Genomic DNA, 18,801 nt, shown 5'->3' with positions numbered 1-18,801 from the left:
TGTATATAAAATAGGTAAACAGGGACCTACTGTATAGCTCAGGGAACTATACTCAATATTTTGTAATAACCTGTAAGGGAAAAGAGTCTGAAAAAAAATAGATATATATGTCCGTATAACTGAATCACTTTGCTGTGCATCTGAAACTAACACAACATTGTAAATCAACTATATTTCAATTTAAAAAAAAGGTAATGGGGGAGCAGTGATATATGGATGCTGTATTGGGAAGCAAGGAGGACAGAAACCCCACCATTTGACTGTCAGGCACTTAAGAGTAAAATACCCAAAGCTAGAGGTAGTGGGGATAAACCTTTCTGAGAAGACATTGACAGAATAGGAGAGTAGTTGTTTATGGATGGAACATATGGAAGAGTTTGGGAAGCAGGAAGAAGTGGAGAGCTGGATCAGAGGCAAGCCAGTAGGGTGGGTAAATGACAGGGGGAAAGAAAGGGTCTAATATTTTATATGTTGGCCGATGAAAATAGAAAACAGAGTAAATTAGACCCCAGCTGTGTCTTCATGAAGGTTTACCAATGGCCCTACTGGACTGAAGGTTTGGTTCAACCAGCTTAGAGCAGTGTCAGATCAGCAACTATGGTTCAAGTGTGCATGGCTCTGGGAGAGTCTAGGCTTAGGAGAGGTGTCCCCAGTTACTACTAAGTTATTACTCTTTGGAATAAGAGTAGCACTTTCCTAATTAAGAATTTATAGAACAAACTAAGCATGATAAAAATACCTATCTTATAGGATATTGTGACAATTAAATAAGGTAATATACATACAGCACATAGCACTGGCCTAAGATTAGTTTATAAATGTTAGTTGCTATATGATTATGATTGTTATTAGATATTCAGGTTTGTTAAATGCATTTATTTTTTCTTTTTACCTATTTTGATGAACTGAGGCATTAAAGCTTGTGTATTCAGGATTTAGTATTTTTGGTGATTTAGTAAATTTTTGTTGAATTTTATAATTGGCATTTCATTAAAAATAACTTACCAATAATATGAATTAGTTAAATTTTTTCAGGAGCTTATGATTATTGCTTTATTGCAGAAGTGAAAGCAAGTAGGGGGAAATAAGATGTTTACTATTAAGTCTCAATGAGAGGTGCTATAAGACATGGTAGAAAGGTAATACAGGGGAACCAGTCTTGGTTGGAGGAGCAGAGACTGGTCTAGTCCCAGCTGTCTTTACCTGGCTGCATTACCTGGCCAGGTTATTTACTTTGTTTTCTTATTAGTGTAGACAGAAGTTTGAGTTCACATGGAGCATTTGGGGTCAAATCTGAATTTAAATCAGAGTGTCGTCATTTATCTTCTGATATTATCTTCTGGTCCTACAGAATTAGGATAATAATAACTTCAAATCATTGCTGTAAAGAGTAGATGAATTGGAATATTCATCTGGCCTGCTACTTAAGGCAGGTATCCTAACCTTGTTGAGCCTTAATTTCTTATCTGCAAAATGGGGTTTTGAAAATACTCACCCTTCATGAAATATGACCAGAGAATTTAGAGAAAAAGAAACGCAAATGGCCTTTAAACATATCAAAAGATGTGCAGTTGTGCCGTAAGAGAAATGTAAATTAAAACTATACTGAGATACCAGATGGTCAAAAATCCAAATGTTTGACATGAGTCAAATGTTTGGTAAGTTATGGATAATGGATACTCTTCTACTTTAATGGTACAACCCCTGTATAGGCAAATTTAACATTATCCAGCAAAGTTACATAGCCATTTACCCTTTGATCCAGTGATCCCACCTCTAGAAATCTATCCCAGATATACACTGACAAAAAATTACCCAATTTTTTTAATAGCAAAGCATTACAAAAAACCAAAATGTCCTTCAGTGGGGGCATAGCAAATAAAATATGGTATATCCAGACAGTGGATACAACTATAAAAATGTTTGAATAGTATCTCGACAGGTCTCTAGTATATATAAATATGTGTCTGTGCGTGTGTATGTGTTTAAAAAAAGGAATAGAACAGTAGATAGTAGGCTGCCTTTTATCTAAAAAGGATACATTTATGTATATATATATTTTTTGTGTGTATATATATGTTTATATTTATATTTAAAAACATTATGGTTTGACAACCCCAAACTAATAAATACAGTTTCCTATGAGGAAGGGAGGAAACAGAGTACTAGATGGAACAGTATTAAGATTGCAAGCTAGAATTGTCTGAATATACCTTGTTTTGTTTTAGACTTTGAAACCGTATAAATGTTTTACATAATTGTAAAGCAAAATTAAAATGAAATCAAAACAGAAAAAGAGAGACAAATCCCTAAAAATTAAAAGCAAAATGAAAAAAATATCTATCAGTGTATTGAGTAGGAGGTTTAATCACATGGAAAGGAATTGTTTTTCTATACATCCTTACTGGAATATATTCTAAAGATAAAAATATAAATTTTTTTCATTAATTTTATTTTTAGTAATAATGCTGGTTTTTCTATTCTGAAACTGTATGTAATTTATGTTTATTTTTATATTTACTAGGATTCTGTAAATGTCATAAAAAACCAGCATTTTCATTGTAAGAGAAAAATAGATAAAAATGTAAAACAAAATAGGTAAAAACCCTATAATTCTAAATTTGAACTGGAAATAGCAGTGTGAACTCCTGATATAATTTCTTTTAAAAAGGTACAGATACAGTGACTAACCTTTACGACCAGATTGTGTATTCTAAATACCATTAAAGAGAATCAGGGCTTCTTGGAGAAATGGCTGATTACAGGTATAGGGGAGGAACATATTGTTATAGAAAACAAGGAAAATATTCAAAGAATAATGGGGACAAGTCAAAGGACTCATTGAGTAACATGAATGGGCTCCCACTAATCAGAGATAGGACAATTTGAGTATCAAAAGAAAAATAAATGCAGTGGATTAAAACCCATCAACTGTGCTAAAACTTATAAGTTTAATAATGTGAAAAAAAGAAAAGCTCAGTTACAGAAAGTACAGTAAAAGTAGAAAACTGGTATCAAATTCAATTAAGATAATATATAAAAATGGTTTGAAAATTTAAGGTTCTATTCAAATATACTTTGTAGCAGTGTTTAAAAGTATAAAATTATAAAAGAAATGGTTAAGGTTAAAATAATCTCATATGTCCTCAGTTTTAATTTTTTAAATTTAAATTTGCATCTGTTCTTTTTTCACTATATTACCTTTTTCTTATTCTTGTAACTAGTATAGTTATTAGACTCTATTCTATTTGACTTTGTTATATGTAATATTTATCTTAAAATTGGTTGATAATTTTACTAAAAAATTTTAAAACAAAGTCAAATGTTAATTATATAGAGCAGAAATCAGCAAACTATTTCAATAACAGACCAGATAGTAAAAATTTTAGGCTTTACTGGCCACACTGTCTCTGTCACAAATGCAGGAAAACAGCCAGAGTTTGTAAATGGGTACATTTGTTGGCTGTGTTCCAATATTTTATTTACAAAGACAGGCAGCAGACGTTGATTAAAAAGTATTAGGTGTATTAGGGTTTTGTTTGTTTGTTTGTTTTAACCTTTTATATCTTCCTTTCTAGGTATGAGGGACCACTGTTAGAAGAGCAAGCCCTTATGAAGGCAGCAGAGGGTGGACTATCTTCACCTGAATTTTCAGAGCTCTGTGTTTGGTTAGGCTCTCAAATAAAATCATTGTGCAACTTGGAAGAAAGTATCACTTCAGCTGGTATTGCTATTGAGTTTTATTTACTTTTCTGTTTACTAGTAAAATGAAATAATAGGTTATGATTTACAGTTTTATCTATAATGTGCTCACTGTACAAAGAAAAGTCATTACTACAAAGAACTTCAATATGTGATTTAAATATCTTTGGATTAAATTTTGTATTGATTAATCCAAAATTGGTTCTTAAACTTATATAAAATTATAAATAATTATTGTTTACCTGCTGTCTTGAACTTAGTATTGTTCTTTAGAAAAAGAAGAGTGAATTTGGTTATTTAAAAAGTTTAATTTTTGAATACTGCTTATTTTGAATTAAGGTGTTTTTTTCCCTAAAGTATCCATATATGTAATCCCTAGTTTAAGTTGTATTACCAAACCTATAACTCAGGACATGGATTCACATAGGAATACGTTTATAAAAAAACTCCTGTACTAGCTCACAAGGTTTATTTAATTCACTACTGTATTGGTAGCTGGAGTTCTTGTGGGTCTTTGATTGGTAGAATTTCAGACAGTGTAATAAAAGGAAAAATAAAATTTGGGGGGCATTTGCTAGGAGACCAGTAGCCTTCCCTTCTGATGCTGTCCTTACTTATAAATTGTTTTTTTCCTTGCCAACTCTAATAGAATTCACTTGAAGCTAAGTAAAATAAGCTGAATTCAGAACTTATGACACAAGTTCCCACATAATTAGATTATGAAAGAAAGATAAGCGCTGAGGCTTAATTTGATGATAGCATTTATTATCCAAATCCATAGAAATACAATAGAAATGGATCATTTGCTCTGAAGCCAATTAATAATTATAGCCATAATAATGCTTTTAATATTTCAGTTACTAACATAAAATATTTCCATTTTATCTGCTTTTATGGAAAGCCCATTGGAAGATATCAGATTTAAATATAAAAATATTTATAATTTCATGATTAGATACTTATGTTCTTGAATTAAGTGTTGCTTTCCATATGTAGAAATATGTTTTGGTTACTTTGACCTAAGCTTTTGGGGTCACACATTTAAGGATTTAATGTCAAAGTGAAAATTTGGAATTGAATATAAAATTAAAATCAACTAGTGGTAGATTTGATAGTATCAGATTACATGGTAAATATTTAGTAAATGTTTTATACCTTTTCTTGTTTAAAGGGAAAGATGATCTAGAAAGCTTCCAGCTTGAGATAAGTGGCTTTTTAAAAGAAATGGCATGTCCATATTCTGTACTCGTATCAGGAGATATTAAAGACCGTTTAAAAAAGAAGGATGACTGTTTGAAACTTCTATGTAAGTTTGTTTCTTTGAACAATTTAAATGCATGTGTTTAATCTGGTTTGCGTTATTTTCAAGTCAAGATTTATGAACTTTAATTAATGAAGCATTAGATATTTTGTGTATTAGAAAGTTTTTAATATTTGGCTTAAAATATGAAACTGACTCAGAGATTTTTATATAAATGTAGTATAAATTCTACTAATGTACTCTTTAAGATTTCTAACACTTATGATTTATTTGGCCAATATAGAATGCCCAGTGTTTGTGACTTGTATGGTACTTTAGTAATTTTTCCTTTACCTAATTCATCTCTTTACATTTATGACTAACTGGCTAAAGTGGTGATCTCCAAACTCCTATTTAATCTTAAAACTCTCTGAAACTAGGCTGCTAAGCAGATTATTAGATGATAGGCACTGAATGATGGTTCAAAAATATTTATTGATCACTTTCTACTGTACCAGAAACTGCTCTAAGCATTAGGGATGTATCAGTTTAAAAAAAAAATTGTGCCCTTGCGCCACTTGAATTTTAGTGAGTGTGGTCTATTTTCATCAGGGGTGAATTTGGAGTACAGATTACCTATATCTAAACGATTACTATAAATAACATCCATTTATTTATATTGGCTCCCTTAAAATTTTTTTTAATTCAGTTAGTTTAATTTCATGCTCTTTTGAAAGTTCTACAAGCGGTGACTATTTGAAAGAATTTTTCTAACATCTTCTGTTATTGAAGATTTCTATTATTTTAGGTTGTACCATTTATAAAAAGATGCATGTGATATATTCCTCTATGTTCTAGTGTTAAAATGTTAGTTTCATTAGAGCAGAAATCATGTTTATGTGTTTAACTAGTGGTGATGTTGGAAGTGTTGACATTTGAATTATCTTGTGTGTTTTGGGGAGGATAAAAATTATGTGCCCTTCCCCCCATTTCTTACACTATTTCCTTGTCTTCCTCCCATTCAGTGTAAGTCACTGATTTAATAAACCATTGTTATTAATGAGAGGTCACAGTAACCCTTAGGTGTATTGGGACAAAAAGGAAGGTAAGAAGCACTGGCCATGAGGAGCTTGCATATAGATATAGGTAATCCTTAGATTACCTTATCCTTACCTTAGATATAGGTAATCTGTAATTCTTTATGTTAGTCAGTGAGAACTGTGTAAATCATCATGTTTCCCTTTTTGCCTTTGCTTCTAAGAAGCTCAGCAATAATGGTAATATAAGTTTCTGGTCCAAATAAAAGTAAAGAGGAGATATAAGAGAGGTTGGTATAGTTTTTTCTGATTATAAAAATACATGCTCAGGAGGTGGGGTGAAATGGGGAATTGTTAAATGAGTACGAAGTTTCAGTTGAGGAAGATGAAAATGTTCTGGAGATGGATGGATGGATGGTGGTGATGGTTATACAACCGTGTGAATGTACTTAATGCCACTGTACACTTAAAAATAGAATGGTAAATTTTATGTTACATGTTGAAAAAATACATGCTCATCATAGAAATCTTACAAAGTAGATAAATATGAAAAGAAGAAAATAATTTATAATTTCACTCCCCAGAGAGGATCATGAATAACTTTTCAGTGTATTTCCTTTTCCTTCTCTTTTTCCTTTGTACACACGTATTTAAATAAGATTGAGATCTGTTACAGATGTAGTTCCTGCTCTTCCTCTTCTTCATTTAATGTATTGTGAGCATTTTCCCATCACTTAGTATTTTTTGAAAAAATAATTTAAATTGGCTACATAACATTCTATGCAATGGGCATTTTTACTTAATAGATTTCAAATTTGGGGGTATTTGGATTTTTCTAATTTATCTATCTATCTATCTATCTATTTATGGCTATGTTGGGTCTTTGTTGCTGCGTGCAGGCTTTCTCTAGTTGCGGTGAGTGGGGGCTACTCTTCGTTGCGGTGGCTTCTGTTGTTGCAGACCACGGGCTCTAGGTGCGTGGGCTCAGTAGTTGTGGCTCGCGGGCTCTAGAGCACAGACTCAGTAGTTGTGGTGCATGGGCTTAGTTGCTCCGCCGCATGTCGGATCTTCCCGGACCAGGGCTTGAACCCGTGTCCCCTGCATTGGCAGGCAGATTCTTAACCACTGCGCCACCAGGGAAGTCCCGATTTTTCTATTTTAAATTAATTTCTTTGTTCATATTTTTGGTTACTTAGACAAAGATCATGAACATTTAAAAAAATTCTCTGGTCTAGATATATTGCCATAATTTGCTCCGGAAAGGTTATACCAATTCACAATCTTACCAGCATCTATTTCATTTTTATCTTTAGTTTGACTACCTTTAAAACATACTGATATAATAAGCTTCTTCATGTTCTTTTAGAATTGTTTGCAACGTGTGTAAAATGAAAAGGGCCACATTCCTTACTATGTGGAGAGCTTTTATAGAGATAAAAACTCACTGGAAAAATATGTAAAGTACATAAAGCATGAAAAGGCATTCTACAGAAAAAAGTTAAAAAAAAAATTGCTTCTAAACATGAAAAGATGCACAGTTATCCCCCAGAGTTAAAGAGTTACAAAAAAAAAAAGACAGGATACCATTTTTCACTTACCAGGCTAGCAAATACCAGAAAAAAAAAAAGTCATAATACAAGTTTGGGGGGAGTAAGCATTCTCATATACTATAGGCATTGTAGTGTGGTGGGAGAATAATTGGTACAATCTTTTGGAAAGGCAAATTTTCAATAACACAATTAAAATTCACCTGTCTTTTGACTTGGCAATTCAATGACTAGGAGTTCATACTAACTGTACAAAGATATATGAAAAGAATGTTCATTATGGCATTGTTTGTAGTAGTTAAATAGAAATGGTACATCTTTGCAGTGATACCATTCTATAGCCATTAGAATGAGAGTAGATAAAATGTGTAAATATGGAATGATCTCTAAGATATATTGGCAAATAAAAAATATACAGAACATTTATCGTATGCTCTTGTTTCTATAAAAGAAATAAAAGTGCATAGGTGGTAGAGACATATATATACATATATATACACACACAAACACATATATGCCTAAAAATATGTCCAAGAAACTAGCACTGGTGATTGCCTCTGGGGAGGGGGAATCTGAGGATCTGTGGTGGGAAGAAGACTTTTCACTGTATTACTTTCCATCTGTGAGGATTAGCATTTTAAATACTAGACTGAACTCTTGTTTGTACTGTTACATACAGCATGTTTCCATAGAACAAAGACAGACTTCAGCCATGGTTCTGCACAAAATATAAATTTTTGAAGAACTGGTGATCTGCTTAATGAAGTTAAAAAATCAGAGGGACCTTGGCATAGTCCTCATACGCAAAGTTTGATACATGTTGGTCTTAACTTTTTGTGGGTTCTTTAGACTATCGTGTATAGATTACATGGAAAAATCTTAAATTAGTGGCTCTCAATCCTGCCTGCCCGTGAGAGTCATCTTGGGTCTAAAACCACACAGATTCCCAGATCCTACTTCAGACCTACTGGTTCAGAATCTCTGAGGGTGGGACCCTGGTACTTGTACTTTTAAACAATTTCTCAGATATTTTTTCTGCTCAGCTGAAGTCGAAACTGCTGTATTAAATTGTGTGTGTGTATAACTTCAAACAAATAAAAACAAACCCCAATATCTTAACTGTACTGTTGTGAAAGTTAATTTTAATTTTAAAGAAGACTATAATGATTTAAGATAATTTTTTGCTTTCCAAAATGATATATTTAATTTTTTTTTTAATTGAAATAGAGTTCACATAATATATTGTTAGTTTTAGGGTGTACCACATAGTGATTTGACATCTGCATACATTATGAAATGGTCACCATGGTAAATCTAGTAACCATCTGTCCCCATACAAAGTTATTACAGTATTATTGACTGTATTTTATATTGTGTGTTACACCCCCGTGGCTGATTCCTTTTCTAACTGGAGGTTTGTACCTCTTAAGCCCCTTCACCTGTCCTATCCCACCCCCACACCCCTTCTCTCCCATTTGTTCTCTGTGTATATGAGTCTGTTTCCATTTTGTTTTGTTTTGTTTTGTTTTTTCCATCTAAGATTTTTGAATGATTTTTAAAAATATGGCTGTTGAAAGGATGAAATAAAATGGTGACAGTGAAAGGACTTGTGAACAGCCTGGGGTGGTCTGTCTTAAAGGCAGTTTTTCAAATTGCTCTATCTGCTTATAGATCAGTTAAAGCTATACATTCTCCCCTGGCTTGAGCTGTGCATATCAGAGAGAGAATATTTTATCAGTCTTACACATTCTTAAGCATTTTAAAATTGTTGAGGTACAGGTGGGTCTCTCCTACTAAGCTTTAAACTCTTTGCAAGTAGGCACTATTTTAAAAAAAAATTTCCTTCTGCCCTCTTTATTATTATTTCTTTTTGTGATAAGAATACTTAATGTAAGATTTACCGTCTTAGCAAATTTTTAAGTATACAATATAGTATTGTTAACTATAGGCACTATGCTGTAAAGTAGATCTCTAGGACTTATTCATCTTATATAACCAGTATGTATCAAACTTTGCTTATGAGGACTATGCCGAGGTCCCTCTGATTTTTTAACTTATTTATTTTTTTTGGCTGCGTTAGGTCTTAGTTGCTGCGCGCGGGCTTTCTCTAGTTGCGGCGAGCGGGGACTACTCTTTGTTGTGGTGCGCGGGCTTCTCATTGCGGTGGGTTCTCTCGTTGTGGAGGACAGACTCTAGGCACATGGGCTTCGGTAGTTGTGGCTTGCAGGCTCTAGAGCGCAGGCTCAGTAGTTGTGGCGCATGGGCTTAGTTGCTCCGCGGCATGTGGGATCCTCCCAGACCAGGGATTGAACCTGTGTCCCCTGCATTGGCAGGCAGATTCTTAACCACTGTGCCACCAGGGAAGTCCCGGTCCCTCTGATTTTAAAACTTCAATAAAACAGATCACCAGTTCTTCAGAAATTTATATTTAACGAATATAAAATTTATATTTAACTAAACTCCTTGTTTCCTCCTTCCCCAGCCTGGCAATCACCATTCTACTTTCTACTTTAGGAGTTTGACTGTTTTAGAGTCCTCATAAAAGTGATATCATTAGTATTTGTCTTTCTGCGTCTGGCTTATTTCACTTTGCACAGTGTCCTCCGGGTTCATCCATGTTGTCACAAATGGCTGGATTTCCTTCTTTTTTAAAGCTGGATAATAATTCCATTGTATACATATACCACATTTTCTTTATCCATTCATCTGTTGAAGGACACTTAGGTTATTTCCAAATCTTGGCTATTATGAACAATACAGTAGTGAATATGGTAGTGAAGATCTCTTTGAGATCCTGATTTTAGCTCCTCTGCATGTATACCCAGAAGTGGGATCTTTAAAGCATTCTTGTGCATTTTAACATTATTTGTTTTTCCCTTTTCTTATTATAGTATTTTTAAGTACAGAGCTTCAAGCTTTACAGATATTACAGAACAAGAAACGTAAAAATTCTCAATTAGATAAAAATAGTGAAATTTATCAGGAAGTTCAAGCTATCTGCGATACCCTTGGTATTCCCAAGTCAGCAACTTCTGACATTCCACTTATGCTGAACCAAGTGGAATCAAAGGTATTGTATTTGTTTTATTTTTCATTTCCCCCAAATTCAATTAAATGCTGATATGTAAATGTTGAATTAAAAATGAAAATACAGTTGACCCTTGAAAAATGTGGGACTTAGGGGTGCTGACCCTCTGCAGAGTTGATAATTAACATACAACTTCACTGTTGTCCCTCTGTATCTGCGGTTTGCATTTGTAAATTCAACCGCCTGTGGATTGGATAGTACTGTAATTTTATTTAGTGAAAAAAATTCACATATAAGTGGACCAGCACGGTTCAAACCCATGTTGTTCAAGGGTCAACTGTATTTCCTTTAAGTACAAGATATACATTCTATTTAAAGAAACATTTATCTTCGTGTAAACTAAATTTTGGATTTGGAGTTAATATGCATGTGACCTAATTTGACTATAAGTAATATTCAAGAATCAGATCTTAATGAGTGAGTGCTAGGCTTTGTGAAGGTTTGCCCTGATAGAACTCCTTTTGCAAATTTAAGGGTCCCTTTTCTAAACAAGGTTGTATTACAGTATAATGAAAGAAGTAGAGTTATCCTATGAAGTCAAAGGCAAACTAAATTTCTTTTTAATGGATGTTGTTAATAGAATTGCAGTGTGGTTGTCTTTGGCAGTGAGCAAAGAAATGCACAATTTCTGGTGGATAAGTGTTTAGTAAATGTTTGTTGTATAGTGAATAAATGAATGAGTACCCTGATGGAGTAGTTAAAAACAACTAAAACCTGTACTTCTAGCTTTTTTTTTTTCCCAATTATTAAACTATCCTTGTTCCCAGTCAAGCCATAGATTAGAGAGAATGATACTCTCACAGACCAAATTCTGGCTTAATTCCTAGGTTTTGTAGGAGTCCTCTAGGGGAATAATACAAGATTCATTTTTAAGGAAAAGAAAATTCTCACCCTCAAGAATAGGTACTAAAACTCTGTTTTTAGACATGCTGTTTTAAACTAAATTCTTGAATAAAGTACTCTTTGCATTGATAATTTATGAACTGAAAAATAAAAAGATTTGTCTTACTGAATGTCAGAGAATTTTAGTATCATTAAGATGAAAACACAGTATAAAAACTTTTTTTGTTCCCCTAGAACTTGTAAACCAAAGAATAAGCCTATGAATCCCAGCTCAGAAACATTGGTGTAGAGTTAATAAATTGCTCTTCAGAATTTGTTTCTCTGGATTAAGAATGATCTGGGGTTGGCTAAAATATCTGGGGCTATTTCAAATTGAGACAGATTTCTAGACTCTTCCTAATCTCCCAGTGCTTCCACATATTGATCCCAGAGAGGTTTTTTTCCTTTTATGAGTTTCAGTTAGAATTTAAAAATACCCCCAAACCTCTTTTCCCTACTTAAAGCAGGCTGTAATGCCTGTGTTCAAGTGCTGGCAGGCTAATTATAAGGTAGTAGTTACTATGGCCATCATGGCTAAATATTTACCTATAATGACTTACTTCTCCATTCAGTTCCTATCAAAAGCAGAAATTTCCATATTTCCTTCTATGTACGATGTGTCCAGAAGACACTTCGTCACCATTGGGGAGGAAATTTATCATTATTTTTTAGCTCGAAGCTGTTCAAATGTAAATCTAAAGTAATTATAGTAATATTAACAGCACACATACAGCATTTACTGTGCTCAATGTTTATATGTAATAACTCATTGCATTCTTACATCACCTATAATGAAGTAGTAATATTATTATTTACAACAGCCATTTGAGAAAATTGAGGTACTGAAAGATTTAATAAATTAGACAAGCAAGTTTCTAAGTAGGAGTAGTGGTAGACTGGAGTTTCAAACCCAGGTGGTCAACCTCAGAGTCTGCTCTTAACTCCCTCTTTATCGCAAGTAATTCTCAAAGTTATTAAAACTGTTATCTAATGTTGAAATACAGGGAATGTGATTATATGTGAGAAACTTAAGCATGCATTCAGAGTCCCTCTTGAGTAAGGGGTTATGACTAAAACTTTTAGTAGTATATGAAATATCAAAATCGAAGGTATTTACAATAGTGAGGAATCTACAGAAATGGTATGTTTTAAGAAAATAATTCTTTTCAATGTGTTAAGAATAGTGTCAGTACTCACTGTTGTAGTGGTAGATTTACTGTGATGTAAAGCTTAAGCTTTGGGACCCCCTAATTTGCACAAGTTCTTCTAAGCTCATTTTTCAAAAATAGCTTTCTCAAGATATAATTTAAGTGCTATAAAATTCGCCCATTTAAAGTGTACAACTCAATGAATTTTAGTATATTTACAGAGTACAACATCATCAAAATCTAATTTTAGAACATTTCCATAATTCTCAGAAGAAACCATGTGCCCATTTACAGTCACTTCTCATTACCACCACCAGTTTCCAAGCTAATTTTGTGTTCATAATTTTTAATTCTTTTTAAAAGAGGTCCCCCAACGTTAAATAAGGTTCATACTCCTCAAAATGTGAACTCTTCCTGATTATTTTCTCTAGTTACTTTATAACTAAGCAACTGTAAATATTTCATTCTGTTTGAATGACCTGTGATATTGCTAAAGCAAAAGCGAATGTCTGAATCTTGTTCACCAAAATAAAAATGTTTCAAGTAATTCAAATCAGTGGCTTTGCAAAAGTAATGAAATGTGTATGTGGCGACTAATTGAGAGGGCTTGCTCTCCTGTGTTGTCTTGCTGAACAGTGGAATGTGTACAAAATATTTAATTGAGTAAAACCAACATACTCAGCAAAGGTTTTAGTATCCCTTTTGAGAATTTGTCAGCATGTAAGAGCGTGCCATCTTAAGAAGAAACTCTGAATTTATTTCACATAAAACATTATAGATTCTCATAATAAAACCTTTTAGTAGCTACTTCTTTAGTTGTCCATGTACGTTATCTCTTACTCTGGAAAAGGTGTGCTATAGCTTGAATTAATGTAACTAATGCTTCTTTGAGAAAGATACTCTGCATTGTAGTGATATTCTTTCCTAGTATGTGAAGGTATATTTTAACTATTTCTCTTTAACATTTTATTAATTCTCTAGCATTCAAAGCGTTTTAAGCAAGAATAAGATTGTTTTAAATTAGGGATATACATTTTCACAATCTTTTATGTTTAATTTTAGGTGAAAGATATTCTCTCACAAGTCCAGAAAAATCTTGTGGGAAAACCACTGCTAAAAATTGATTTAAGTCTGGAACAGGCGGTAAGTCACCCCCCCTTTTTTATTAGCTCTATGTAATTAAAGTAGTGAATATGACTTAATTTTATAGATGGACATCTAGACTTTACGGTGTGTAGCATGCATTTTCTATATTGGAGAATTAAAATGGAATGATATTCTAGAGCAGTAGGTCCTAACATTTCTTCACTAAGATTATTAATTAAAAAAAAAAAACAACCTGGCCAAAAGTATTTATAGTGCCCAATATGTTAGCATAGTTGTAATTTGAAAAGTGTAGTAGTTCAACACCAACAAGATGGGAAGTTGTTGGTATTTTCTTTCCTTATTGGTCCAGACTACTTTGCAAGTAGACGTTTTACTTAAATTAACATGTTTGATTGAAGATCAGGTAAACTGTACCAATTGTAGAGTTTAATTTGTATGTTTAATATCTTCCGAATATTTTAAATGTTCTATCAAATATCTTTATTATTTAAATAATTTACTGTAAAGTCTCATGGGATCAGAAAATGACCATCAAGTACCACCTTTTGAATTAATAGGAAGTATTGACCACAATTCTGAAATTTCTTTTCTGTGCATAATGAGTCTAAAGGTTATGATTTTTGTTTCCAAATTCTTTAGGAACAACTGGAAAGAATCAATGATGCCCTTTCCTGTGAATATGAGTGCCGTCGGCGGATGTTGATGAAACGATTAGATGTAACAGTGCAGTCCTTTGGATGGTCTGATAGAGCAAAGGTAAGGCTGTTTTTCCATTTGTGTCCTGTAGGTGGCACTCTGTGACAGCTCTTCAGGCTCTCTTGTCTGTTAGGTAGCGATGCCACATTTGTACTTTATCACTCTGTCTGAAGCTCCTGCCCAGGCCAACTGCTGGTCTTAAATAATGATCCTGGTCTTGTATAAGTCCCTGTTTGCAAATATCTTAATTTCTCCCCATATCTTTCGCATTTATTTAAAACTCATAGATGTTGTGATTTATGCAAGGATATACATTAAAAAAAGGCATCATATGTGATAGTGAGATAGATATAGTGAGCAACTGGTCAAGAAAGGATTTAGGAATGAGTCAGGTAGCACTGATGCCTGAACAAACCTTCTTAAAGGTGGCTTAAGGCTGTGGAGTGTGTTCCAGTTGAAGAGGGGGTTGGAGGGTGGGGGCATTCCCAAATATGAGTCTCTTCAGATAGTTTTCTAGAGAGCTGTCACCCATCATTCCCATTTTATGCGTGTAATCTGTACCCAGGCGTCGTCTGGGATCCTCCACTCCAGACTGTAAGCTGGGACAATTATAGGAAAACATTTGCTTCCCCTGTTTGAGGGATCATCGTGTCCTGTGCTCCTTGATGTCCAGTGTCTGAAAATCACTGGTTCACATGGGTTGTCCAGTTTTATAGTTGTTTCAGGTAGGAGGGTAAATCTGTGCCTGTTACTCTCAGATATTATTATTACATTCTTTGGATTAACTGGGCAGTTGTCCTGCCCCCATATTGTATCAACTGGGGTCATTTATGCAGCTTCATTCAACTGATACCTGGGCTGGGTTGGGCTGGAACATCCAAGACGGTTGTCTCACATGTCTGTGTTTTGCTAACTGTTTCTTGGGGTGCTTCACTTGTCATCTTGGCTCTTAGGTGGTCTCTCTCTCCATGTGGTGCCCCACATTGGTTTCCTATGGCTGCTGTAATAAATTACCACAAACTTCGTGGTTTAAATAATACACATTTATTTTCTTACAGATCTAGAGATCAGAAGTCCTAAAATGAAGGTATTGGCAGGGTTGCGTTCCTCCCGGACACTTCAGGGGAGAATCTGTTTCCTTGCATTTACTAGCTTCCAGATACCACCTGTGTACCTCGAGTCATGACCTCATCCTTCATCTTCAAAATCAATAGTGTAGGGTCTTCCAGACTTTCTCCTTCTGCTTCCATTGTCACATACCTTCTGCTGTCTCTCTCTTATCAGGAGCCTTATGATTACACTGGGCTTACCCAGATAATCCATCTCAAGATCCCTAACTTAACTCGCATCTATATCTTCACGGTGACATATTCACAGGTTCCAGGGATTAGGATGTGGAGATCTCGGGGGAGCCATTCTGTTTACCAGATGTCTTCTAATTGGAGTTTATTTTTTTCCTGCATTGTATTTCATTATCATATGCGGCTGCTGCTTTTTTCTTTTCTTTTTCTCTTTTTTAAATATACTTTTAAAACTCAAGTATTCTAATGAGTCCTCTTTTCTATACTTTCCCTCCTAAAAGCTTGTATCCTTCTACTGCAAATTGGGCTGTTTGCGTGCCTATATTTGGCTACTCCACTATTTCCTGGATCCCATGGCCTTCTCTTTCATTGTTTATTCCCTCAATCTGCCATAGTAAATCCACAAATAACTTCCTAACAAAGGATGCATAGGAGTGATTTTTCTGAAGCCTTGAATTCTGAAAATATGTTTATTCTGCTGCCACATTTGATTGATAGTTTGGGTAAATATAAAATTCTAGGTGGAAAACATTTTTCTCTAAGAATATTGAAGGCATTGCTTCATTGTTTTCTAGCATATAGTGCTGCTGTTGAGAAACCCAGTGCCATTCCCTGTCCTTTTGGATGACCTTTTATTTTTCTCTGGGAGCTTTTGGACCATCATCTTCTTTTTTTTTTTTTTTTTTTGAGAATTACATTTTATTTGACAGACTTGCTGAGGACTTAAGCCTGGAAGACAGCCTCTCAGATGACTCTGAGGGACTGCTCTGAAGAGGTAAGGGAGGAGCCAGGATATATAGGAGTTTTTGCAAGAAACCAGGTAGTAGGAACATCAAAAGATCATTGTTAAAAAGAAAAAAAGATCATTGTTAATTAAAGAAAAACAGGGACTTCCCTGGTGGTTGGACTCTCTTCTTTATCCTTGGAGTTCTGAAATTTCACAGCATATGTCAGTCTGGGTCTTCCTGAATTCATTGTGCTAAACATTAGGTGGGCATTTCAATCTGTAGACTCTTAGCTTTTATATTTCTCTTTATTAATTTCTTCCCTTTTGTTTTCTCTTTCTGAAACTCTTGTTATTCAGATATTAGACCCCCTGGATAGATCCATTTGAGTTGCTTTATTTTTTTTCTCATTTTCTGTCTCTTCCTTTTTGATTGACTTTCTTGGAAATGTCCTCAATTTTATTCTGTGCTTGGCACTAAATTTTTGTTTCTGCCGTCATTTTTTCATTTCCAGGAATTCTTTTTGCTTCTTGAGTTTTCCTTTTTCATGTTTTTTTTCTTTTTTTTCTTGTTTTATGAACGTGCTGTCTTCTTCAATGGGGATGAAAGATTTATTTAAAAAAAGGTTTTGTGTTTTTTTTTCCCTTTAATTATTTCTGTCTCTTCCAGGGCAATTTTTGGTTTGTTTTTCTTGGTCTCTCTCTCGTGGTGGCTTTCTTCAAATCATGATGGTCCTTTGTTGTCCATATTTAAGAGAAGACACTGAAAAACTGATTGGGAACTGTAGTCGTTGATCAGGATTGTTGATGTCAGACTTTGGAGCTGCCTCCTGTGCTGTGGAAATTCCTGATGCTCACTTGGAGAAGTCTTTTCTCTGTAGCTGCTCATTTTTTCAAGAAGGGAAGCCTCATTTTTTTCTATACATTATTCTCCTTTGGCCAGAGGAGGAGGAGTGGCAACATGGCACCAGGGGTTGGAAGAATAGACTATTCCACATATAGACAGTTAACCCCTATTTTTGGCTCCCAGTTTCATTTTCTGAGATGTTGGTTCCCTTCTGACCTGTATCCCCTTTTCCATTCTCTTTATTGTAGTATATGTGTATTTTTTTTTTTTTTTTTTAATAATTTAGTGTGTTTGAGAAGATACCTTTAGGAAATATCTTGATATTTTATCATCTCATCTTGGTCTTTTTTCATCATGTTTTAGGACAAGGAGGTTGTGTTTTTGTTGTTTTTTCCTTAGTCCGGAAGATTTTTAAAATATTTTTTTTCTCAGAGTATAGGTCAAATTTTGGCCTTTCATGCCATCCTTTTCAATTGATTATATGAGTATATACATTTATACCCTGAGTTTTCTTTTCTTGTTAAATTTAATATATCTTTATCTTATTCTCCCTATTTCATGTGTCTGATGTTGTTGAATGACTCATCAAATATTGTTCTACAGCATTTAAAATCTTTTGCATACAGATATACTCTATTGATTGACATTGAGTTTTCCTTTAATTTTGTCTCCTTTGACCCTGTAATGAAATTTTTGGCAGCTAAATTTTTGTTCATGTCCATGATATATTCCTAAAAGTGGAATTTCTTGATCAAAGAATATGCATTATAATGCTTTTGATGCACACTCTAGAGTTGCCCTTCAAAAAGATTATACATGTTTATTAATATGGTTAATCTGGTTTCTCTGTTATTTTGCGGGTATTGAAATAAGACTGAGTATACTTTTATAGTTTGCTTTTTTTTTTTTTTTACTGAATATATTGTGATCATTGTCCCATATCTCTAAAAGTTCTATTTCGGTGTCCTTTTTAAATTAATTTTTAATTTATTTCTTATTTTTTGAAATATAATTCACCATCTTAAAGTGTACAGTTCAGTGGTTTTTAGTATATTCACTGTATTCTGTGCCATTATCTAATTCCACAACGTTTCCCTCACCGCCAAAAGAAACATGCATCTATTAGTGGTCATTTGCAGTACCTTCACCTTCCTTCTCTGACACTCACTACTATAACCTACTTTCTGTCTCTTTGGATTTGCCTGTCTGGATATTTCATATATATAAGGATTCATACAATATGTGGCTTTTTATGTCTGGCTTCTTAGCGTAATGCTTTCAAGGTTCATCCGTGTTGTCCCATGTAACTGCACAATCAGCCCTCCATGTCTGCAGATGTGAAACCCCTGGATTCCTAGGGATTCCTAAATGGAAATTTACTGTGTGAAAGGTTATGACTCTTAATGCTCTTGATTCACATCACCAAATTGTTTTTTACAAAGTTTGTATGAATTTAAGTTCCTACAAGTAGGGTAAATGAAA

At 34.0% G+C, this 18,801-nt stretch overlaps 1 protein-coding gene across 1 annotated transcript in view; it reads left to right on the top strand.

Annotated features, from left to right (window-relative positions):
* The window catches only part of FAM98B (family with sequence similarity 98 member B), a 35,617-nt gene that overhangs the window by 6,211 nt on the left and 10,605 nt on the right, over window positions 1-18,801 (top strand). Inside the window, exons 2-6 of the mRNA XM_061182262.1 lie at window positions 3,579-3,724; window positions 4,874-5,008; window positions 10,418-10,596; window positions 13,707-13,787; window positions 14,391-14,507. Of these exons, the coding sequence (XP_061038245.1) occupies window positions 3,579-3,724; window positions 4,874-5,008; window positions 10,418-10,596; window positions 13,707-13,787; window positions 14,391-14,507 (658 nt within the window). The remainder of the gene's footprint in view (window positions 1-3,578; window positions 3,725-4,873; window positions 5,009-10,417; window positions 10,597-13,706; window positions 13,788-14,390; window positions 14,508-18,801) is intronic.

The sequence above is a fragment of the Eubalaena glacialis genome, chromosome 2 (assembly GCF_028564815.1).
Source record: "Eubalaena glacialis isolate mEubGla1 chromosome 2, mEubGla1.1.hap2.+ XY, whole genome shotgun sequence".
NCBI lineage: Eukaryota > Metazoa > Chordata > Mammalia > Artiodactyla > Balaenidae > Eubalaena > Eubalaena glacialis.
The sequence above is the reverse complement of the archived record's forward strand: the minus strand, read 5'-3'. Positions and strand labels throughout refer to the sequence as shown.